The sequence below is a fragment of the Notechis scutatus genome, chromosome 3 (assembly GCF_049901735.1).
Source record: "Notechis scutatus isolate UNSWTSFEM ecotype Mainland chromosome 3, rNotScu1.2, whole genome shotgun sequence".
In the NCBI taxonomy this organism is placed as follows: domain Eukaryota; kingdom Metazoa; phylum Chordata; class Lepidosauria; order Squamata; family Elapidae; genus Notechis; species Notechis scutatus.
The window spans coordinates 48,691,413-48,715,984 of NC_142011.1; the positions used below are offsets into that span (position 1 = coordinate 48,691,413).

The 24,572-nt window shown below is 37.6% G+C and overlaps 1 protein-coding gene across 14 annotated transcripts in view; it reads left to right on the forward strand.

Moving 5' to 3' along the window:
• Positions 1 to 24,572, forward strand: part of LOC113418149 (uncharacterized) — a 56,507-nt gene that overhangs the window by 16,472 nt on the left and 15,463 nt on the right. For 7 of the 14 annotated variants that reach the window (XM_087959768.1, XM_087959774.1, XM_087959773.1 and 4 more), the window contains 8 exons: positions 5,648 to 5,754; positions 7,691 to 7,788; positions 8,659 to 8,711; positions 11,258 to 11,323; positions 11,901 to 12,044; positions 16,049 to 16,201; positions 16,290 to 16,571; positions 24,147 to 24,269. In XM_087959768.1, coding sequence (XP_087815894.1) covers positions 5,648 to 5,754; positions 7,691 to 7,788; positions 8,659 to 8,711; positions 11,258 to 11,323; positions 11,901 to 12,044; positions 16,049 to 16,201; positions 16,290 to 16,571; positions 24,147 to 24,269 — 1,026 coding nt within the window. The remainder of the gene's footprint in view (positions 1 to 5,647; positions 5,755 to 7,690; positions 7,789 to 8,658; positions 8,712 to 11,257; positions 11,324 to 11,900; positions 12,045 to 16,048; positions 16,202 to 16,289; positions 16,572 to 24,146; positions 24,270 to 24,572) is intronic. The other 7 variants (XM_087959775.1, XM_087959776.1, XM_087959777.1 and 4 more) reach the window with 3 other exon arrangements.

Below are 24,572 nucleotides of genomic sequence, written 5' to 3' on the forward strand. Positions count from 1 at the left end.
GAAGAGAAGAGAAGAGAAGAGAAGAGAAGAGGATTTAGTTGAGCCTCAAAGACTCCCTATCACTGTTCTAACATTTGGTGGAATACAGGGCATTTGTTCAACATTTTAAGATGCTTTCTTCCCCCGCCCCCAACTTTGAGTTTTCCTACAGAGATTGTTTTGAGCAGATTTTCAACATCGTATCAGAGATTCAGAACAGGCATGAAAATAACCTCAAATCGTTTATTTTGAATCTGACGTATTTTGTTGATGTTGGCTTCTGAAGTTCAACCTGTTAGAGGAGAAAGTTCTCAGAATCTAAGCTGAGAAGTAGCATGAAAACTGTATATTTTTGATATATTATAATTTATTTCAGGTGTACCAGTTTTTGTAGAATGCACCAGCATGATTGTTCAGTAGTTCCAAGCCATTATTTCCAGAAATTCTGGCTTATTATTATATGTAAGCCAGCTTTATTATTATTATATTATTATATTATATGACTTTTGGGCCAGTCACTCTCTCAGCTCAACTCTCTTCACAGGTTGTATAATAGAGAATGTATAATGTATCCACTTGAATTATACAAATTAATGATGATGTACAGTATAAATCTGTAATAATACTGCTATTTTGTGATACCAAGTGCTTTTTTTTTAAATGTATTGGAGTGCTGTTGGCTCCTTTTAAAAACACTGTGGGAGTGGGCAGCAACATAAGATAAACATTACCCCTTCTCAAGGTTCTTTTAGATTTAGATAAATATTTGGGTATACCACCCTGTGTCAAGCTGTGCTGTTGATAAAAACTATAGCCAAAACAGCTCCACTGCTGTTTTCTCACTGCTTAGCAAAGAGAAAATTATTTCTGGAATTCAACTTGCTTTTATATTAGTATGAAGACAGCCGTACATCTATGCATTCCTCTCTTTTGTGTTTTCTTTCTCCTGTTAGTAAGTCCTATCTTTTTGAGATAGTGAGAGTAGAGAATATGCTTCTTGTTATGCCACATAGGCTTCAGATATGAAATGGGATTTCAGTTACGTTCTAACATACACATAGCAAGGGAATCTTCTGGCAATTTTTCCGAGCAAATGACACATAACTACAATGTCTTCTGAACAGTGGATCAATTTATTTCAAATTCATCAACAGATCTATATGATTAAAGTTCTGGGGAAATTTAAGAAATCCAAACTAGGTTTTTGGTTTAATTGCTTAAACTATGTTCTCTTTGCTTATAGTGACCAAATGCTTGATTGGAGGCCACATTAAGACGTATAGTTTTCTAGGATTAAGGATTTTTTTTACTTGTCCAGTGCTCTGATAAGTGGAGAGGAAAACCATTCCCTATGTGAGGAGTGTTCAAATTAAAATCTCCATTTTTTATGACTGAAAACTCATGTTGAAAGAAATGCCTTTTGAAGTAAGGAAGTGCCAGGCACCAATTAAAAATGTTGACTGATCTTGGAATACCTTTGAAGTGCTAGGAACTATCAAACTCTCTTGGAATGTCTTTGAAATGCCAGGTACCAGTTATAATATGTTGATGTATGTTATCTGTTAAGGAAGTGCCTGTTGTATAAGGTAATAAACTGTAACCTGAGTTCTGAGAGGCAACCAAGCCATTTGCATACTAGGGGAAAGGGGGGGTTAGTTTAGGGTATAAGAATGGAGTAGATGCTATGTTTTGTGTTCCTCCCAGCTGCCAAGGGTGGAACCCATCTGCAGATGTATATTCAATAAAGCCTTTTTCCTTGGATCAACTTTGAATCCTGGTGGTCTTTTAAGCCACAATCTCACACCTATATCAGTTCGGAATTACCAACGTATTCTAGGCAGGGCTTCCTTGGTTTTACAAAAATCCAGAGTCTGACCAAACAATGTTTATGTCTTGAACAGAAATCAGCCTTCAGTAACATAGCCCAGTGACTGTTTATTACATAACTAATGGTCAGGTGAATGAAACAGACTAACACAAAGATAGAAATTACAGAATGATTCCATTCCAAGACCAGTGACTTAATCATTGGCATGAAGTTACTGAGAAGATAGGAGAAATGAGACGCAGTAATCAAAAAAACAAACCCTCATCCTCATAGATGATGACATAATGGGATATTGTTATTGGAAGACATTATTATGGAGAACTAAAGGAAATTACCGTTTCAGTGTCTCCTTCCCCAGTACAGTACGGTAATGACAAATACACAGTTGGAAAAATTGAAAGACCAAATTAGGGCCAGATTATGACGGATAAAATTTGTATGGTAACTAAAAATCATCCCAAAATTGATGGCATGATCTTTTAGTCAGTTATGAGCCTCCAGAGGTTACAAAATTTAAATGGAACAAAGCATCCTTTGCTTTTACTTTTCCTCATGCTCCTTCTTCTGCTCACTCACTTGACTCTTACAACTAGAGTTGGCCACTATCTGACAGAGGTCCTCTATCTCAGAGGTCTCCAACCTTGGCAACTTTAAGGCTTGTGGACTTCAACTCCCAGAATTCTCCAGCCAGCTGGCTGGAGAATTCTGGGAATTGAAGTTCACAAGCCTTAAAGTTGCCAAGGTTGGAGACCTCTGCGCTATCTGACAGAGAATCTCCACTGGAATGTTTTGTTTCACATCTTTTTTAGTTTTCCAGTTATTTGGTTAAATTGCCCTACACAACACTAATTTAAAAGCTGTCACTTTAAATGTTTGTCTTTCCAGTCAGCTTCCTCATTTTGCAAGGGTCTGTTTTTCTAACTCCAGGAGTTTGTTTTCCTGTTTGCAGGAGTTTGATATGCCAGTGATAAGATGTGAATGTCCAAAAAAATGTTTCTTGAGTTCCTTCATTGATGTTGGTTTTGTTTTCTACCCTTATTTTCTAACATTATATATTATAAAATATTAACCATTCAGTATGACTGTGCAGCAGGGAATATTATGAGTAATTTTAATAAAATTATACAATGCTAATATTGATGTTGATACCATGCTTAATTAAATTGCTAATGGCACTGTATCCTGTTGGAAGTTAATTAAAATATAAATTGTTCATTAAATTTTGCAAACATATCCAGACAAGCAACAGTATTCTCTCTTATTACTATATGCACAATACAGGTGACACTCGAAAAATTAGAATAGCGTGCAAAAGTTCATTTATTTCAGTAATGCAACTTAAAAGGTGAAACTGATATATGAGATAGACTCATTACATACAAAGCAAGATAGTTCAAACCGTGATTTGTCATAATTGAGATGATTATGGCTTACAGCTCATGAAAACCCCAAACCCACAATCTCAGAAAATTAGAATATTGTGAAAAGGTTCAATATTCTAGGCTCAAAGTGTTCTTCTCTAATGAGCTAATTAAGCCATAACACCTGCAAAGGGTTCCTGAGCCTTTAAATGGTCTCTCAGTCTGGTTCAGTAGGAATCACAATCATGGGAAAGACTGCTGACCTGACAGTTGTGCAGAAACCCATCATTGACACCCTCCATAAGGAGGGAAAGCCTCAAAACGTAATTGTAAAAGACGTTGGATGTTCCCAAAGTGCTATATCAAAGTGCATTAATAGAAAGTTATGTGGAAGGGAGAAGTATGGAAGAAAAAGGTGCACTAGCAGCAGGGATGACCGCAGCCTGGAGAGGATTGTCAGGAAAATGCCATTCAAAAGTGTTGGGGACTTTTACAAGGAGTGGACTGAGGCTGGAGTCAGTGCATCAAGAGCCACCACACACAGACGGATCCTGGACATGGGCTTCAAATGTCGTATTCCTCTTGTCAAGCCGCTCCTGAACAACAAACAACGTCAGAAGCGTCTTACCTGTGTAGAGTTGTAATTGCAGGAATATTCCAATCTCGGATGGCAAACCTCAGATAAAGAATGTTTCCAAGCAAATACAACTCAGGCAAACAAAGTCACTAATCTATGGATAAAGGAGGATTAGAGAGGGGAAGTAGACATATGTTAGACCTTAACTAGAGATAATTAATTGTATGGATTGCTGTACTAAACAGTAATGAAAGTTAAGCAGTAACCAAAGTTAACCAATGATGGAGGATAACTAAAATGTATATAAATGCAAGACTATACCCCAATAAAGATAATCATAATTCAGTTGTTCATGATCAAACAACTCGATTGCCTCGAGATTACAACATACCTGGGCTACAGAAAAACAGAACTGGTCTGTTGCTCAGTGGTCCAAAGTCCGCTTTTCTGACGAGAGCAACTTTTGCATCTCATTTGGAAACCAAGGACCCAGAGTCTGGAGGAAGAATGGAGAGGCACACACTGCAAGATACTTGAAGTCCAGTGTGAAGTTTCCACAGTCTGTGTTGATTAGGGGAGCCATGTCATCTGCTGGTGTTGGTCCACTGTGCTTCATTAAGTCCAGCGTCAACGCAGCCGTCTACCAGGAGATTTTGGAGCACTTCATGCTTCCTTCCTCAGACGAGCTTTATGAGGATGCTGACTTCACTTTCCAGCAGGACTTGGCACCTGCCCACACTGCCAAAAGCACCAAAACCTGGTTCAATGACCATGGGATTACTGTGCTTGATTGGCCAGCAAACTCGCCTGACCTGAACCCCATAGAGAATCTATGGGGCATTGCCAAGAGAAAGATGAGAGACATGAGACCGAACAATGCAGAAGAGCTGAAGGCCGCTATTGAAGCATCCTGGTCTTCCATAACACCTCAGCAGTGCCACAGGCTGATAGCTTCCATGCCACATCACATTGAGGCAGTAATTGTTGCAAAAGGGGCCCAAACCAAGTACTGAGTACATATGCATGCTTATACTATTTAGAGGTCCGATATTGTTCTATGTACAAGCCTTGTTTTATTGATTGCTTGTAATGTTCTAATTTTCTGAGATTGTGGATTTGGGGTTTTCATGAGCTGTAAGCCATAATCATCACAATCATGACAAATCACGGCTTGAACTATCTTGCTTTGCATGTAATGAGTCTATCTCATATATTAGTTTCACCTTTTAAGTTGCATTACTGAAATAAATGAACTTTTGCACAATATTCTAATTTTTCGAGTTTCACCTGTATATCCTAATAGTTTATTTCAGCCCAATAAACACTTTTCTGAGAACATGTTCCTGCTGCTAGTTCATTCTCTTTTCTGTTGCAAAAGTTTATCACTTACATTGTGGTGTTAAGTTTGTAATTTTTCCTAAATGAAGAAATAAGATTCCTTATACAATATGGCATCTTTTAGCAATGATTTGGAGAGGAAATATTAGAAATTCAAGAAATTCTACTGGCAGCCAGAAGCTATTTTGGGAAAGAAAAAGAAGCTTGCCTAATTTTTTTTAAAAGCTCTCAACCCACCAATTTCTCTTCAAAATTTGTACATCACTTCCTCAGTTGTGTACTTTTAGTTAATATTGTAATTTATGGCCCTCAAGTAGCAATATGATTTTGGGGGTTAGCTATTCAAACCAGTTAATTTAATAGATTAATCCTGAGCCATAAGCATTGCTTATTGAATATTTGCATTGTGCCACAACACTGTCAAGCAAATAAGAAACTGCTACTTTGTTGGACAACCAGAAATAATGATCCGCCTTTCTCTCAATAATATGACTTTTGTTACCTGTTTAAAGGATTTCTAGATTAGTCACAATTGTGAATAATACTTATTTTTTAATTACCCAGTATATACCAAATGAAAACTTTTGGATGGATTCTTGGGACATGCCACAAAATCAGTTTCCAAAGAGACCCCCTCCATGGCGGAACCACCACTATCCAGACCAAGAGAGGTATGTTACTTCCTCAGCTTACATTACTTAGTCACATCTTTTATTTTCTAGGTAGTTTTGGTTATTGTTGTTTTTAAAAAAGCAGGAAGCTACTTTCAATTTCTTAAAATAGCAGAATAAAAAGAAATAAAGCATGAATAAATAAAAGCCATATAACACTATTTATTGAACAAGCATGGGCAAATAATTTTTCATTTAGGGAGTATCTATGGAGATTCTCAGTCATCCAGGTCATGGTTGTCCCAAAGGAGCTTTTTCAAGAGGCAACTAGACTTTCTGAATTTCTTTGGGGACATTTCACTTCTCATCCAAGAAACTTCTTTAGCTCTGACTGGATGGTGGGGAATGGAAGGATTTATACTTCTTGCAGACAGCTGGCAATTTGCATTTTCAGCAGTTAATTAAGGTCACCTGGAGGTTTATCTGTGTCATCAGGGTCACCTGAGTGGTGCAAATGGGTGTGGAGCCTTCTTGGAACTGTTGAAAGGACTATGTTGTAGATTGGAGATAGATGATGTTGTATCCCTCCCTCCCTCTCTGTTGAGAGAGAACTGTTCAATTTTGACATAGATGGCCTCTTTGACCGTTCTTTCAAACCAGCAGTCCTCTCTGTCCAAAATATGGACTTTGTTGTCTTCAAAAGAGTGGGCCTGTATCTTTTAAATGCAGATGGACTGCTGAATCTAGTCCTGATGTGTGTGTTCTCCTAAGTTGTGCCACGCATTTACAAAGTGGTTGTTTCGTTTCCCCAATGTACAGATCTGCACATGGCTCACTGCATTGTACTGCATATACCACATTGCTCAGTTTTACCACATATACCACGTTGCTCAAACACCCAGACAGAAACTGAGCAGTGTAGAAACTAAGTTCAAGAAACATCATCTCTACCATATAGAGAGAATACCATCAATCTGGTATAAGTATCATTATGTGTCCAGCGGAAAGGCATTATTTAGTGAGTCTCCCAGGAAAAGACGTTTAGTCAACATTTCTGAACTTCTAGTTTTTACTTAGTAGCATACAAACTTGAGAATAGCAGTAAAAGTTTGGGCACAAAGTACAAAAATGGTAAAAGAGAAATTGTAAGGAATTTTAATAATTAATATGAGAGGAACTGTGAACCAACTCATCTACACGGAGAAGATCCTGTAGTTCAAAGGCTTCACAAACTCTACAAACAGGAGACTCCCTAAAAAAGGAATCCCCTATAGGCTCACAACCAAAGTACCTGCTTGTAGAATAGCACAAAGTTACCATGAGGAAGGTGGCATCTGTGATAAAGCTGAGCCTTGCATCACATCAGCTGGGCGCTTTGGTAAAAAAACAGAAAGAAAAGTTGCTTCTGGGCCCTGGAGCTAGCTGAACAGCAGGCCGAATCCTGCAAATATTTGGCTGGCTGGCTGGCTGGCTGGAAAGTAGACTGAAGTTTATGAGCTGCAACTGCCCTTTGTTTCATTAGAGTCTGCTGCCTGGCTTTAGGCTCCCTTGGAAGCTAAGTGTCCAGGTTGGGAGAAGCCTGAAGTCTGTGGGGAATCTGAGGGACAGAAGGGAGACCCTTGGATGGCTGGATCAGAAGTATGCTGAGGCCTTTGAGCTACAACTGTGGGCTGGTAGCATTGTGTGCTGGTAGCACCTGCTGCCCAGCTTTGGTTTTCCTTGGGTGATTTGTTGGCAACAGACCAAGGCCTGGAGGAATCCGGTGGGATGGGTGGGTGAGATAGATGGGGGGGGGACGCTGCAGTGTCCCTGAGGTCAGTCATATGAGTGAACAACTGCGGAAGAACTGCAGTGGTCATAACTTTGAAACTGGTTTATAAGTCACTTTTAGTGGATCTGTCATAACTTCAAACGGTTGCTAAGCGACTGGTTATAAGTCAAGGACTACCAGTATTTTCAACAGAAATGAAGCCTATGTTTGTTTGTACTTCTGCAGGCCCTACAACGTCGGCTTTGATAATTACACCCGGGGTTCCTACCATAGGCGTCCTTACCGTGGTCGTTTTTGTACAAGATCTAAAAAGACCTTGAAAGGTTTGTGAGAGTAAAAGACTGGTATGTACTCCAAGCAAAAGAGAATGAAAGAGCAGGAAGCCTCCAAATGGTACAGAAGAAAAGTAGCTGATGAATAAGTGTAATCATGTAACAAAACATATAGTTTTATTTGGATTTTTGGATTTTGGTAAGAACCCTTGGTTTAAAAGGTTGGTAACCCATTGTAAAGAATGTAATTTTCTCTTGAACTGATTCCAAACCAACTTAGCTAGAAAGATTCATTTGCCTGTCTGAAACTTCAAAATATAAATTATATAAACTATGATACTGAACCCCAGATAAAGCAATCATATTTTAGTTAGCATATTGTGTGCCTGCCTGCCTGCCAGCCTGCCTGCCTGCCTGCCTGCCTATCTATCTATCTATCTATCTATCTATCTATCTATCTATCTATCTATCTATCTATCTATCTATCTATCTATCTATATCTCGCGCCTTAAAACTGGCAAGTGTTACAGCACATGCTCTAATGGACAGTCCATTATTACTATTACTTCCATGATTTCTCAATCCAGCACTGAATTTTTAAAAAGTGCCATCAATCTCCTGTTCAGGAAAGCAGCATTTACATTTTAAAGGAGGAACTTTCCTTTTCCTGGTTCCAGTATAGTAGCCAAAACCAACAGCAAAATTTAAATCTGTTTCTTTTAACTTTTTGGATGGTTCCTCTCCTCTACTATATTTAACTTTCAGCACAACAATATACACGTGCATAATTGAATCCCCAATATTCTTTCAGGTACTCTGAAAAGAATAATACCGCAAAACAAAGCTTTTCCAAATTTTTGTCTCCTATCTCATGGAATTCATTGGAAACTTATTTTCATTTAACTGTTTCTCTTTCTGCAGGAAGAGGTAATTTTCAAAACCAATCAAGTTCTTCCTTCTCAATCAATGTGCCGGTAAGAAAAAAAAATTCTTCAGGAACAGTGTGTATTTTTACAACAAATATATTCAGACAATTTCTCATATGTACATTCGTGGATATTCGGGTGAAGCAGTTGAAAAAGAGCATATAAAGCACTTTTCATATAGAGTATATAAAGCACTTTTCATATAGAGCATATAAAGCACTTTTTATATTTAGCACAGGTCAACAAGTCATATTTAGCAAAGGTCCCTTCCCGTTACTTTGCTTAACGTAACATTGTGTAAACCCACAAAACTGCTGAATTCAGGAACTTGAACTAACCACGTTACTGTAAACAAGGGTGAACATAGAAAATAAGTGATGGTGTAAGATAACTGAGTAATCAAAAATATACTTGTTATCTCTTCCTTAATAGACATGTATACAGTATTATCTTCCTTAATAGACATGTATACAGTATTATCCTTATTTGGTAAAATGTAGTGAAAGGAACGCCCAGGTCGGAACTGAGGTCATAAAGAGTATAAAACGATTGTCTCAGGAAGAACTGGGGGTTCAGAATTTGCCATGTTAATGCTCTGAACGCTTTGCGCAAATAAAACCTGTATTCTCCAACCTTTCGTGGTCTTGTGTCCTGATTTGGAAGCAAGATTGGAAGCTGCAACACGGGGAGGTATGGGGAGGAAATACTGAGATATGCATGATAATACCACACTTTTGGCATGATTTATATACATATCTCAAGTCTCATTAAGCAATTATATAATTGCAGTATTTGTACCTCATTTTGATATAGTGCAGTTTGTTGTGGACATCGTTGTATGCCAGTTGGAAAACAAACACAACTTTTTGCTCTTTCATGAAAGAAAATACAATGCTGATGTCTCAGTGGGAAATACTCAAAAAGCTACAAATGAAGAAAAATGCAGCTTAAAGATACATACAGTATTATAATGGCAGCTTGTGACCATTAAATAATTGTTTAGAGCAGTTACTATTGCTTTCTTAACTACTTCTCTGTTTCTGTGCTCCAAATAATTATGTATCTTAAATGTTTGGAAATTACAAGCAAAGCCAAATAGCTATTTCACTTAATGAAGCTAGACATAAAGGCCTAAGCAAAATAGAGTACAGGTAGTCCTTGACTTACAACAATTCATTTTAGTGACTGTGCAAAGTTACAATAGCACTGAAAAAAAATGACTCGGATTAGTCTTTGTACTTATTATCTTTTCTCACCTGTTTTGCACTGTTATCATTGTTGCAGTATCCCTGGAGTCACATGATCAGAATTCATTCACTTGGCAACTAGCATGTATTTAGGATGGTTGTGGTGTCCCAGGATTATGCTGATCGCAAAAAGCCTTCTTTTGCAACCTTCTGACAAGCAAAGTCAATGGGGAAGCTAGATTCACTTAACGATCATCTTACTAACTTAACAACCGCAGTGATTCACTTAACAACTGTGGCAAGAAAGGTCGTAAAGTGGGACAAAATTCTTTTAACAACTGTTTTAATGATGGACATTTTGGGCTCAGTTGTGGTCATAAGACATACAACCATTCATTTAGTGACTGTTGGAAGTTACAGTGATCCTGAAAAAATGTGACCTGTGATCGGTCCTTGTACTTATGACGTGACAGCATCCCCATGGGCATGTGATGAAAATTTGAGGACTTGGCAACTGGCAAGGATTCATTGACAGTTGTATGCTTAAGGGGTTGTGCCACCTGCAACCTTCCCCCAGCTGGTTTGCAACAAGCAAAGTCAATGGGGGAAAACCAGATTTTGTTTAATGATCATGCAATTCACTTAATTGTAGTGATTCATTTAACAACCGTGGCAAAAAAGGTCATAAAATCAGATGGGCTTCACTTAACCTCCTGGTTTAGTAATGGAAATTTTAGTCCCAATCGTCATAAGTCAAAGACTACCTCTATAGTTGTAGTGTTTACGAGAAAGTAATAGTGTGGAGGCATAGTGGTGCAACCTACTTTTTCTCTGATACCTTATATAAGCTCTGTATTATCCTATATCACCCATTATTGTTTGCCTTTGCACTCTGTATTTCCTTTGCCTACCTTTTAGTAGCCTTACCTTGTACTGACCTTGATACATATGTACCTTATGTCCTAGACTTATGTTGCTTATCTTGTCCTTATTGTTATGAACAAATGTGTGACTCCAAAAGGAAGGATGAGTTGATAGATGCGAAGAAAAAAAAAGGAATGTTCTTGGCAGACATTTCCAGATGTAAATCAGATTAATCTCCCTCACTTACAAAAACATATATAAGCCAAGAGAAGCTAAGATGGGATGGGAACTCCATTGTAGAACTACCTGGGAAGTGCAGTGTTCCAGCTGGTGTGAGAAAGGGGCCTTTCTGCAATCTTTTCTACAGTTCCTGTTAGCAGAAAGGACATATGGGTATACATTATCTTTAATCAACTTTTAAGCACTTTGTTCTATGACTGTGTTTATTGTCTTGAATCCTAAATAACCTGTCTGGTCATTAGGTGCCAAGGCAGAATGCCTATATATAATAAATGTCCATCATGTGAGACTCTTCTGTTGCAGCCAAAGAAAACATTTGAGAAGGTGAAAGAACAGCCAGAAGATTCCAAGGAATTTAAACAGGACAAGGTAAATACTGCAACTTCACTGAATAATAGGAAAGGATTTAGAATATTTGTATAATAAGATGATGAGCTTCCAAACCATAAAAGGGCGTTGGCAATGCTACCTTAAATGCCTTGTTCTAAAACAATGTTTCTCAACCTTGGCAATTTAAGATGTGTGGATTTCACATTTTAAATGCCCGGGCAAAGTAGACTTCTGTGCATATTATAAGCTTCTTGGATTTCCAGGAACAGTCATAGCATAGGAATAACATGATGAAGAAAGAGGAGGGGGGAAAGAGGAAGGGGAAAGGATTCAGTTTAAACCATAGTTCATATTTAACTATATGTAAAGTTGATCAGCTTCCATTTTTTGAACACTTTTAGCATATTAGTGACAGGTTGATGATATAATTTCCATAGAAGATTTCTCAAAAATTGGTCATACATCTTGAAGTTTTCTGCACTGGTGATTTCAGTTTTAATTTGTTTGATTTGTTTTGATCCACTCTCTTTTCCTAGTAAAAAGATAGCATTTTGTTCTTGGGGTGGGGGAATGGTTTGCTTTTAAAATCTTTCTATGTTCTAAATAAATGTTGCAGGTCAAACCAAAAGATAGTCAGCCTGACGAAGAATCTCCTAGCCAGACTGACTCTGTTGTTTCTGCTGAAACTGTTGCAGAAGAAGAATCGCCACCTGGAATTACAAAAATCCCTCTTCACACCCAGAATGAAGATATTGTATTGGTATGAACCATTTCTTCATTTTATATGTTCTTTTGATGAGATTCCCTGTGATAACACTGTCATTGTGTGTCACTAACTCTGGTTGCATGCTTTTTTAAAATTTTGTGCTGAGTATTTGTATTTTGCTTTATTTCCTCAGTGTTTCTGACAGAGTTATTTAACTTCTTGCAGATATAGACTAGAATAAACATTAGAACTTTCTGATTCTCAAAAACTTGTTTGATTTTTAGCAGTTACTATTGTGGCATACATCTTCATTTTCTTTAGAAGAAGATTTCTGATCTGCAGGTGTAGTTTAATTAAGCATAAACTGTCTAAAATTTAAACAACAATAGTCATTAATATTGGATTAGTCATTGTTTAATTTGTATTAAGCACAATACTTTCATTTTCCAAAGGTATAAAAATGTCTGAAATATAGAATTTAAATAATACAAAATGTAAATCATGTTACTATTATCTAGTGATACTTAAGATTCATGGTATTTATTTTCTTCCATGATTACCTCAAACAATATTGTGTGTAATTGTGTAGCAACTTCAAGAATCTTATATGAAGACAGATAATAAGTTTTATAATTAAGTGAAGAAAAGGAATACATAATCAATTTCCTCAATTCATGAGGCTCCCTAAATTTTAAAACATGTCAAGTTTATGTTGGATATTATGGGTCAGGGTAATGATATCCTTATTTAGAATAACTATAAAATATAAATGTGGCAATTGTTTTATTTGAGTTCAGAATAGTCTACTAAATGATGATGATGAATCAGTAGGGTTTAAGAAAGTAATTGGCCTGGTTTTTTTTTAAAAAAAGGTCATAACAGATATAGTATACTGAAAATAATGAGCTACAAGAATTTTAGGTACTACTAAAATATTGTCATTTCAATGTATACATTCAGTAATCATATAATTCTTTAGTATTAAACACTTTAGTATTTCCCAGTCAAGGTCTTCTATTCCACCACTGAATAGCCAGCCTCTTTGTGAAAATTTTTCAGATTAAAATAGCCTCTTAAGGCAGCAGCAAAAAGAAAAGCTGAGTTTCACGAACAACGACAAAAAAAAAAGAGGAAGAGGAAAGGGGGCTGCTTTGGAGAGAGAAAGAAGGAAAAATAGGCTGACACGGGAAATGAATGAAAGAGAGGCAAGAAGAGAAGAGTTTAAGTGGCTGATAGATTTACTTAAAGAAATACAGTCTCCAGAAGGTGTTCATTCAATTCTAAAGTTTTCAGACCATGTGGAGCGTGGAGGTGGTCCTAAAGACATAAAAACTCCCAAGTTGTCAGAGGAAGAAGACCCAGAAGCCTATTTTATCATGTTTAAAGAGTGGTTACCTTTTTTAAGTGGCCTGAGAGTGAATGAGTGGGTCAGGCTAGCCCCATGTTTGTAGCATCCTGCAACCAAGTGACCACTATTTATGATGGACATTCTGGGCTCCATTACAATCATAAGTTGAGGACTACCTATAAATGCTGATTGATACGGATGTATAATTCTGTCTATAATTAATCATAGACATTTGGCTAATAATTTCAAATCATTTGTATTATCTGTGTTTAATAATGAGACAGACTATATAAACTGAGTGTCAACTCTGAGGCTAAGACACAACCTTCTCCCGATGAACTTCCAAATTCTCCAAGTTCTGGACTTAACAATTTCTGCGGTCATCATAGCCTTGGTCCCATCACAAATCTCTGGTTTTCATTGCCATTTAAAAACTCTCATTGTTTAGACAGCGCTGGATGTACAGTGTCTTCTACATAGACTATTCTGGAGACTTCAGGCAAACAGCTGCTGTACAAATAGAGTTGCTTATTGAAGTATTTTGGAGCATGTCATGGGAATGAGGTTCTTCCTAATAGCAAAGTAAAGTTCCTCTCCTCCTATGTTCAACAGTCTTAGTTTCTTTGAGAAAAGTATTTTCCTGTATGATTTATACATGCATAATGCTTGGATAGGGAGACACTCCACTCAGTCATTCATGCCGTGGTCATCTCGTTTGGATTATTACAACATACTGTACATGCGGCTACCCTTGAAAAGTAGCCATAAGCCCAAGGAAGGATATTGTAACACTTGTGCTCTGCATTGAGTGCCAGTCTGCTTCCGAGTCCAATTCAAAGTGTTGGTTGTGACTGCGTGGCATAGGGTTAGGCTACCTAAAAAAGATCCCACTCCCATTACACCTTCCTATCCCACCTGATCAGGCAAGAATAGTATGTTGCAGACCCCATCAGTTAAAGAACTCTGAGTGGCTGGATGTAGGAAGAGACTTTCTCTACCATTGCCCCCTGTGGAATATTCTTTCCCCAGAGATGAAGCAGGCCTCCACTCTCCTGGCCTTCTGAAAAGGAGTTCAAACATGTGAGAAGTCCAGAGGAATACACAGCCATGAAATTAGACCTTCCTTTGCCATTGATTTTAATAGTTTTTAATCACTCTTTCCTCCTTCTAAATTTTTAACTTTTACATACTGTGTTTTGTATTTTTATCGTATGTTGTCCAAAGTCCCTTTGGGCATTTTAGAAATGCAAAAACCAAAGAAATAATGTATTGAACTTAAAACTGATCTCAAACTCCAACTGTGCTTAGTTGACAAGCAAAATAATCCATTACTTCATATGGAAATCTCAAACACAGCTTGCCTCTGTTGTTCCTTGCTGCCCATTTTATGCCATCCTCCAAGCCAGTAGCCCCCAACCTTTTTTGAACCAGGGACCGGTTTCACGATCATTTATTCTTCCACGGACCGGTACCTGAGTAACGCGAGACTCCACCATCGGGACGGCTCTTCGTTCGAAGCCGCCCCCCCTTCGACGAAACTAAGGCGCGAGCACCCAAACGCCGTTTTCCAACTGAAAACCCGGAAGCACTTTCCAACCAAAAACCCAGAAGCAACCGAAAACCCGGAAGCGCCGTCGAAACAAGATGGCGATGCCCAAGCTTTGCGGCCCGGTAAAAAATGATCCACGGACCGGTACCGGTCCAGGGACCGGTGGTTGGGGACCCCTGCTCCAAGCAATAGCTCCCTCCCCCCACGGCTGCTGCTGTTACGTGAGCCCTGTTGAGCTCTTCCATCACCAGATGCTCTTATTTCATTGTTTCTAAAGCCCATAGGCACCCCAATTAAACAGTTTTTCCCTCCTTCTTAAGATATAAGCTGAGGCAATACTCCTGAGTTTATTTCTTCTGTTTTTGTTTTGACATCTCTTCTTAAATCTCTACAGGATTTCTCTCTTCTCAGTTTTTGTTGCCTGCTCTATCTTCTTTCTCTCTTCAAATCAAATCCTTTTTGAGAATGAACATTCCATTCAGATACATTTTAATTTGAAAGTAAAGTTGATTTACCAAAGAAGTGAAAAAAGTAATGGTGGTAATGGTGAGACAAAAGTGTTTTGCTTTTCCATTCTGTTTGTATATTTGTAACAGAAACCTAGCTCTATAAGCTTAGTTTACAGGATATGCCCATTTAAAGCCATGGAGATTGAGAATGTGAAGAACTGAAATCTTTCAGTAATACATATAGCTTTCTGTTTAGAAACCTCCAAGCACATACTAACAGCTCTGGGTATGGGGGTTTGCAATCCTAATCTATCAAGTAATGAGAGCAGGTGCATTTACCAGCATATTAAATGCTGATTGGGTAAGGTGTGGTGTATCCTCTTCTTTGCTACAGCTGGCTTGAATTATATTTTTCTCAGTAACATTTCTTGAAGAATTACTTAACCATTTTATCCCATTCAAAACGTTTTTGGCATCTTCACTTAGGGGTTTAGATGATTGTTTTAAAGAGTTAGAAAAACTGCAGTATGGCTAGTGATGGAGTTATAACATCGGGAAACCCTAATAAAAGTTAAATTAGCTCCTCTCTGTTTCTGGATAGTAAATGTACCCTGTGGTATAGAAATAGTTTTTCTTCAAGTCTTCTATGTTAAACTTGGTTAGCATTAAACTGGTTCTTATTTTTTTCCTTTAAAAAAAACAACAACAACAGCAACTTCAGGATAAACTGAAAGATTGTGAGGTCACTGAAGATCTTCTCAGTCAGACTGTCTCTATTTTGTCTCCTGGAGTATCCACAGAAGATAAAACATCATCTTGTAGCACAGAAGTCTTTCAAAACATTGAGGAGAAAGATTCTATATTGGTATGGATGCTTCCTTTATTTTGCTAAGGAATTGTTTTTTCATGACATATTAGTCTAAATAAGTAACATAACTTTTCTTTGTTGTCAGAGATCGTTTTCATTCAGACTTCCAGTTGACGTTGCAGCAACATCAGTGGCAGGAATCGCAGATCTGCGATCCTGCGCTGAACTCTCCCCATCGAAGGGTTTTGTAAGGAGCCAAAACCACCCTGTAGGGGAGGCGAAGGACACAACTCTCCTGCTTGACCCGGGGAAAGCCCTCAATCCCAAAGGCGAAGAGCAGCAGTGGCCACCATGCCTGCCACAAAGCTGGAACAGCCAAAGCAACAAAGGCAGTGCAGGAGCGAGTAGAGGAACAGTGTGTGACTGGGTGAGATTAAGCCTGATTTCTGCCTAAAAATTATCCCCAAAGAAATGATCTTGGAACAAAAAGACTTTCAAAAGATTAATTTTAGCGGCTAATGGGCACTTTGAACTATTGATTCAGCCCTGGAAAAAACTGGAATAGGAAAGAAATAAGAGTTTTTATTTGAAAGCATTGAATATTGGATTTTGAACTGGCTTGGGGTTATTCTGAAAAGGCATTCTAAACGCTAGAACTAGTTACTGGTTAATTTAAATGCTGGACCTGGCTCATCTAAATAATTGACTGTGTTTTGAAATAAATGGATTCTAACAGTAATTAAAATCTGCTGGAAAAAAAGGCAGCATTAAAATTTGAGACAGGAGCGCTATCTGCTGACAATTGAAAGATAAACCATACTCCTGAGCTCCATTTCGATGGGGGTGGAGCTGGAGTCTCAGTGGTACAGCATGCGATCTTGAAGCTCCAAGATCGCCACTGATATCTCCGTTGCAGGACGGTCCCACCGGACCTAAACCATCCCGTAGAGACGGTGATTGAAGAGGGCACATCCTGTCGATCCCAGGGACATCGCAAAGTCCCTGGTTGATCCAGGAAAAGCCCTTTTTGCCGGTGGCAGAGGTGCAGCCTTCCAAGCTGCTGAAGCTGGGACAGCTCCGGAATGGAAGAGATTGGAAAGAAAGTGTGTCAGTTTGGTGAGATCAACTTTTACTTATTATTTCTTGGAGAGAACACCCTGAAAAAAATTAAAATGGACTAAAAGTGAAGAGAAAAGAATTTAAGCGGCGTGATTAATTGACAAAGTGAAAGTTTTTTTTCTTTTTTCCCTTTTTATTGCAACTTTGAATCTGGCAAAGCTGTTTAACTTTAAGCTGGACTGGTACTTTTTAATCGTTTAATCTTTGCTTGTATTTCTTCGTCCCTTTTTTAAACAACCCTTTTGAAAATCCCTTTTTGACTAAGATTCGTCTGCTTGACTCGATTTATTTTTCTCCTTCAAAAAAAAGGGGGAAAGACTTCACTTTTTTTTTAAGTTCCTGGTTGTAGATTGAGGAGGGGGAAGTGAAAGTGAAGGAAAGTAAGTAGCATTGCCACCCAGAGGCTTGGATACATTGTTTCTTTTTTCTTTCACTAGTTTGTGTTACAATCAAGGACTCTGAGCTGTGTATTGGAAAAGATAGAGATGAGCATGGCAGTTTGTTTATTCAGGTGCTCATTTCTGAACAGATAGCCGGAGTTGAAGTTGAAAGAAAGAAGATTGAAGTGACCTTGAAAAATTCTGAGCTGATTTATCAAAGAGCCTTGGATATTTGGTGGCAGAGGCTTGTTTTATATTAGAATTGCTTTTTACCTTTTGCCTCCCTTTCTACCCCCCCACCACTAGTAGGGCTCTTTTTTTTCTCTTTAATTGGATTTTAGCTTTTTAAACCAGGAACTAGAATGTAAACCTTTTATTTTGGTTTTCTTTTTGTTTATTAAGAGGAAGATATAGAATATTTTTCTTCTTTCTTTTTTCCTTTTTCCTTTTTTACTTTTTACATCTACCATTGCAGCTAATTGTATTAAGGTATACAAGTGCCTGAAGATTTACTTTTTCCTTTTTTCCTTTAGAGTGGCAATTGCTTGCCTTCGTTTTTTTTTCTTTTTTTCTTTTTTCCTCTTTTTTTCCTCTTTTTTCTCTCTCTTTCTTTACAGATAAGCATTACAAGATGAGTAGAAAGACAACAGCCCCAGCTTCTTTGATACCAACTCCCTCACCATCTGGAGGACAACGATCTATACAGACAATATTACAACAGGAAAAAGAGAAAGAGAAGGAAGTGACATTACAGATGATTATGCAAGGAATTCAGAAAATTGAGCAAAAAATGGAAAAGACAGATGAAAAAGTGGAAAATATTCAACAGATGATGATGAAATATGAAGACAGATTCAAAAAAATTGAAGAAGATATTCAAAGAGATAAGAAAATTGGAGATAGTGATATTTGTTTGAGCGATGTCGAGAAGGGCAGATTTGAACCACTAGGATGGGAAATAGACAAATCAGAATTTTATCTAAATTTTCAAAATATAGAAGAAGGAAAAGGTGAAAATCTTGCTGAAATAATGGCAGAAATATTGGCAGAAGCACTGGAAATAACCAAAGAAAAGATGATGGATGGGATGGACGAAGTGTTTCGTGTCTACACAAGATATGCAATGAGGAATAGATTACCAAGAGAAGTTCACATTAGATTTACTAAGAAGATTATTAAGACACAGATACTCCAGGTGGCGAGAGAGAAAACACTAAAATATAAAGATAAAGAAATTGTGGTGCTGAAACAGATACCAAGAAGAGTAAGAGAGATGAGAAGAGAAATTTAAAATTTCTTCGAACTCTTTCTTTCATCTTGCTAACATATTCTTTGTTAATATATTTGTTTTGTCTTTGTTTATTCTCAAACATGCTACTTTTCCATATTCTTCTATTTTTTCTATTAATTTGGGTGCTGTTTCTAATGGGTCTTCTAATATAAATACCAGGTCATCTGCAAAAGCTTGCAATTTATACTCCTCCTTTTTAATTTTCATTCCTTTTATTTCTTTTTCTTCTCTGATATTCCGATTCAAGACTTCCAATGTTAACACAAACAGCAGAGGCGACAATGGACAGCCTTGCCTTGTCCCTTTTCTTATATCTGTGGATTCTGTTAATTCTCCATTCATCATCACCTTTGCAGTTGGTTCATGGTATATTGTTTCAATGGCTTGGATAAATTTCTTACCAAAGCCCATTTGTATCAATTGCGGTAAAATAAATCACCAACTCACATTGTCAAAGGCTTTTTGAGCATCTAGAAACATCAAGGCCATTTGCTTCTCAGGGTGAGCTTCATAATATTCCAGAGTATCCAAAATGATTCTCACATTGTCTTTGATTTGTCTCTTTGGCAGAAATCCACTTTGATCAGTATGAATAAAATTATTTAAGTATCTTTTTAGTCTTTCTGCCAAAATTGAAGCAAAGATTTTATAGTCTGAGTTCAATAAAGATATAGGTCTATAAATTGAAGCAAAGATTTTATAGTCTGAGTTCAATAAAGATATAGGTCTATAATTTTTAACTTGCTGTAGGTCTGCACCTTCCTTCGGTATAAGTGTAATGTATGCTTCTGATCATGTTTTTGGTATTCTTTTCTTTAACATAACTTCATTCATAACTTCTAAAAGATGGAAATTAAATATTTCCTGAAAAGTCTTGTAAAATTCCGCTGGCAAACCATCTGGACCTGGTGCTTTCCCAGCATTCTGTTTTTTTAAGGCTTCTGTTGATTCCATCATTGTTATACTTCCTTCTAACATTGTTTCAATGTTTTTGAGTATCTGAGGTAGGTTCGCTTTCTGAAGATTTGTTTAACTTTTTCTTCTTGAATATTCTCTTGAAAGTACAGTTTTCCATAGTAGTCTTGTATAATTTTTTTCTTCTTCTCATTTCCATAGTAAACCTGTCCTTTATTTATCAATTGACTAATTCTTCTTGCTTCTCTTCCCTTTCTCAGTTTATAAGTTAGCCATCTGCCTGGTTTATTTGCATCTTCAAAGTAATTCTGTTTAGCTTTTTTAATTTTTGTGCTAATTCCTCTTTTTCCATTAATCCCATTTTATGTTTAATTATATCCATTTTATTTTTAATGTCCTTTTTTGTGGGAACATCTGTAAAGTTTTTTCCAGTCTTTTATAGTCATCCTCTAATGTCTTAAATGTCTTTTTCTGTTTTATGTTTCTTCTCCTAGTATAATCTATTACCAAACCTCTTGTGTAGGCCTTCATCATGTCCCAGACATTCTGTAAAGATGTATCCTCTTTTCTATTTTCTTTGAAGAAGAAAACAAGTTCTTTCTCTATTTTCTGTTTAAAGTCTTTCTCTTTCAGTATCATATTATTTAAAGTCCATCTGGATCTCCTCTTGTGTCTTTTCCAAATAACTGACACTGGATTATGATCTGCCCAAGTGCTTGTTTCTATTTCAATCTGTCGTACATTAGTCAATAATTCTGCTGACATCCATATCATATCTATTCTAGACCAGGATGTGTGCCTGTTTGAATAAAAAGTATATTGCTTACTTTCCACATTTCTCTCTCTCCATGCATCTTTTAAATTAAATTCTTCTGTTATGCGAAGGAAGGATTTTGGTAGTATCTTTCTAACTTTCTTTGTTGTTTTCTGTGTTTTATAGTTCAACCGTGTTTTATAGTTATTCCATTAAAATCTCCCGTCATACAAATATTAACATAGTCCAATTCAATTATTTTTGTATGTAATTTTCTATAGAATTCTTCTTGTTTATCATTCAGGGCATAAATTGCAATTAAAAGTGTTTTAACGCTGTTATCCATTATTTCCACCATCAAAATCCTTCCATCATCATCTGTGTAAATTAGTTCTGCCAAAATTGTTTCTTTAATATATAATACCACACTTCTTTTTTAAGATTGTGCCAGTGATGTAATTTCCCTAGTTTTCCTTGTTTTAGTATATATTCATGTTGTATTTTAATATGTACCTCTTGTAAGCAGATTATATCTAATTTTAATTTTTCTAAGTTATGAAATACTTTCCTTCTTTTAGTAGCCAAATTAAGTCCATTTATGTTAATCATAATCAATTTTCTTTCATCCATGTTACGCTTATAAGAGGGTTTTATTGCTCTTGTAGATCTCAATTCTCGTTATTCTCTGGGTTCACCGCCTCCTGCACCTTCTTCTTTTTCTTTTTCAATTACTGCTATACACTCCTCTTGGAACTCAATTAGTGACTCTTCCTTTCTTTCTTCTTCCTCCTTTTCTCTAAAGTATTCTAAGTAGAATAGCTCAGCTTTTCCAACTGTGTCAATTCTATGTCTTTGTTCCTGCCAAGTGAACAAGACACCTTCTGGCATCAGCCATCTCTAGTTTACTCCTCTTTTAAGTAACTCTTTAGTCAAGAATAAATAATTTAGTGATTCATATTACACCAAGATGTAGTACACTGAAGGAGGATAACTATGTTAAACTCAAACAGCAGATTGCAACAGATTTGATGAAATGGGAAAAACTGCAACTATCATTGATTGGGAGAATATCTACAATTAAGATGAATATATTGCCTAGAGTTTTATATTTATTCCAGACAATTCCTATTCGATTAGGGAAAGAGTTTTTTGAAGATTTAAATAGAATTGTGTTGAAATATATTTGGCAGGGTAAAAAAGCAAGAATAAAATTAAAACTGTTACAAGATGCAAGAATAAGAGGAGGGTTTGCCCAATTGGGAGCTATATTACCAGGCAACAAGTATGATGTGGGTAAAGGAATGGATAACACTAAGGAACAGTAGATTATTGACTTTAGAAGGCCATGACTTGCTGCTGGGATAGCTTGCCTTTCTCTGGTATAACTAAAACTAAAACACAGGGGTACTTCAGAAGACATATTCGTGAGGCATTGTTTTTGAACTGGGAGAAGATAAAAAGACAATATTATTTAAAAAATCCAACATACAGGTCACGGTCTCGTCACCTGTATGGTCGGGCTCTCTCCTCTTGCTCCAGCTGACTGAAACCCCCACCCCATGGACCTTTCCCCCCTCTTTAAGTTTTCTTTATTCTCATTCCCTCCGTCAGTTCCCTAAGAATACAGACTGGCCGGGCAGCTTCCTCCCCCCTCCCCCGGTAGTTTTAAAAAGGGAACCATCTATCCATTTTGCCCTTCGAGCAGAGGCAAACCTTCCAATCCAAACATAAGAGAAAGGGAATCATCATGGGATTTGCCAGGAGAAATCCAGAAGGTGGATTTCCATCCTATTTCTATCCTTCAAGGAGATGAGGGTGGGGAATGCATTTAAGGGGGTGCTAAGGGTCTGTAGGATGATTCTCTTTCCATTATGTTTGGATTGGAAGTTTTGCCTCTGCTCAAAGGTCAAAATGGATAGATAGTTCCCTCTTTAAAACTACTGGGAGGGGGGGGAGGAATCATCAACCATCCCCCACCCGAGAAGTGGCTGAAACGCTGCCGGCTGTGGTGCGATGTCCAGCGGGGACACTGGGCTCTGTGTCTTGCCCACTGGCAGCACTCCGAACGCGGCATAAATTGCGGCGAAGGCAGAAGGGAAAGCAGCAGCGGCAGGCAACGAAGTTCCTGCAACGTAAAGTGCCCTGCCACCACTGAGGCCAACACCCACACCGCTGCCACCCGCCCGATGACCCAGCCTGGAGCCAGCACCATACCCGGGTCTGAAGCAAAGGCGCTTGGCAGGGGTAGGGAACTCTCCGTGCTCTGCCATGATTGGCCGTTAGGAGTGGCTGGTGACGAGGCGTGGCTGCCTGCAGGCCACTCCTAATGGCATGTTTCCCCCCCGCCCTTCCCCCTATTTACATGTTTTAAATAGGTCCACATTTTGGGGGAGGGGCTTAATTTCACCTCATGACTATAAAACATGCTGGGCCTTCCTATTGGGGGGGCAAGTTGTTGGAGAAACACGGTATCTATTTTTTTAAGTATGCATCCATATTATGTGTGAACAGTATAATTCATATTAATCCAATTTACCACAATATTAGTATTCTTTATCAGATTTATCAAATTTAAATAATCCTCTTATATTATTTAAATATACATTTTAAAAATGCCTAACATCTATAAACCTTTAATCTTTCTATTTTTTTATTCTATAGAAAAAAATTCTCCTGTCTGTCTGTCTGTCTGTCTATCTGTCATCTATCTATCTATCTATCTATCTATCTATCTATCTATCTATCTATCTATCTATCTATCTATCTATCTATCTATCTATCTATCTATCTATCTATCAATCAATCAATCATACTGCCCAAGGAGCTGCTGATCCAGTTCTACAGAAGAATTATTGAGTCTATCATCTGCACCTCTATAACTGTCTGGTTTGGTTCTGCAACCCAACAGGACAGACACAGACTTCAGAGGATAATTAGGACTGAAGAAAAAAAAATTACCACCCACCTGTCTTCAGTCGAGAACCTGTATTCTGCACGAGTCAAAAAGAGGGCTGTGAAAATATTTACAGACCCCTCACATCCCAGACATAAGCTGTTTCAACTCCTTCCCTCGAAACAACGTTATAGAGCACTGCACACCAGAACAACAACAGTTTTTCCCCGAAAGCCACCACTCTGCTAAACAAATAATTCCCTCAACACTGTCCAACTATTTACAAAGTCTGCACTACTATTACTGTTAATCTTCTCACCACTCCTTATCACCCATCCCCTCCCACTTGCGACTGTATGACTGTAACTTTGTTGCTTGTATCCTTATGATTTATTTATATTGACTGTTTCCTAGTATGATTTGATTGCTTATTGTACTCTATGACTATCATTAAGTGTCGTACCTTATGATTCTCGACTCTTGACGAATGTATCTTTTCTTTTATGTATACTGAGAGTATTTACACCAAGACAAATTCCTTGTGTGTCCAAACACACTTGGCCAATAAAGTATTCTGTTTTATTCTATTCTATTTGGTCAATGCCTATGTTTTCCCAATTCTCAAACTTCAACCTTTCTTTTTCCTGCAGCTGCAAGCCAGCCAGTTTGCACAAGATTCCAGCCATGGTTTTTCAACCACAGCTGTAGAAATATCATTCCTGTCAGAGAATGCTAATGATGATCAGTGTGAGAGAAGAGAAGAAATTGAGCTGGTATTAAATTATTGTTTTCTTCTTGCTGCATAAATATTAATTTTAAAAATGAATAAGAAATTACATTCTACAGCTGTAGTGTTTCTGCATTACTTGTACCTAGATTTCTAAGTGAGAGATCTCCTTTGAACTATGCCAATGAATACTGTATTTGTTGAATCAGAATAAAGCTGGAAGGGACCTTGGAGGTCTTCTAGTCCAGCCTCCTGCTCAAGCAGGACATCCTAAAGCATTTCAGACAATTGTCTGTCCAGTCTCTTCTTAAAAACCTCCAGTGATGAAGCACCCACAAGGTCTGAAGGC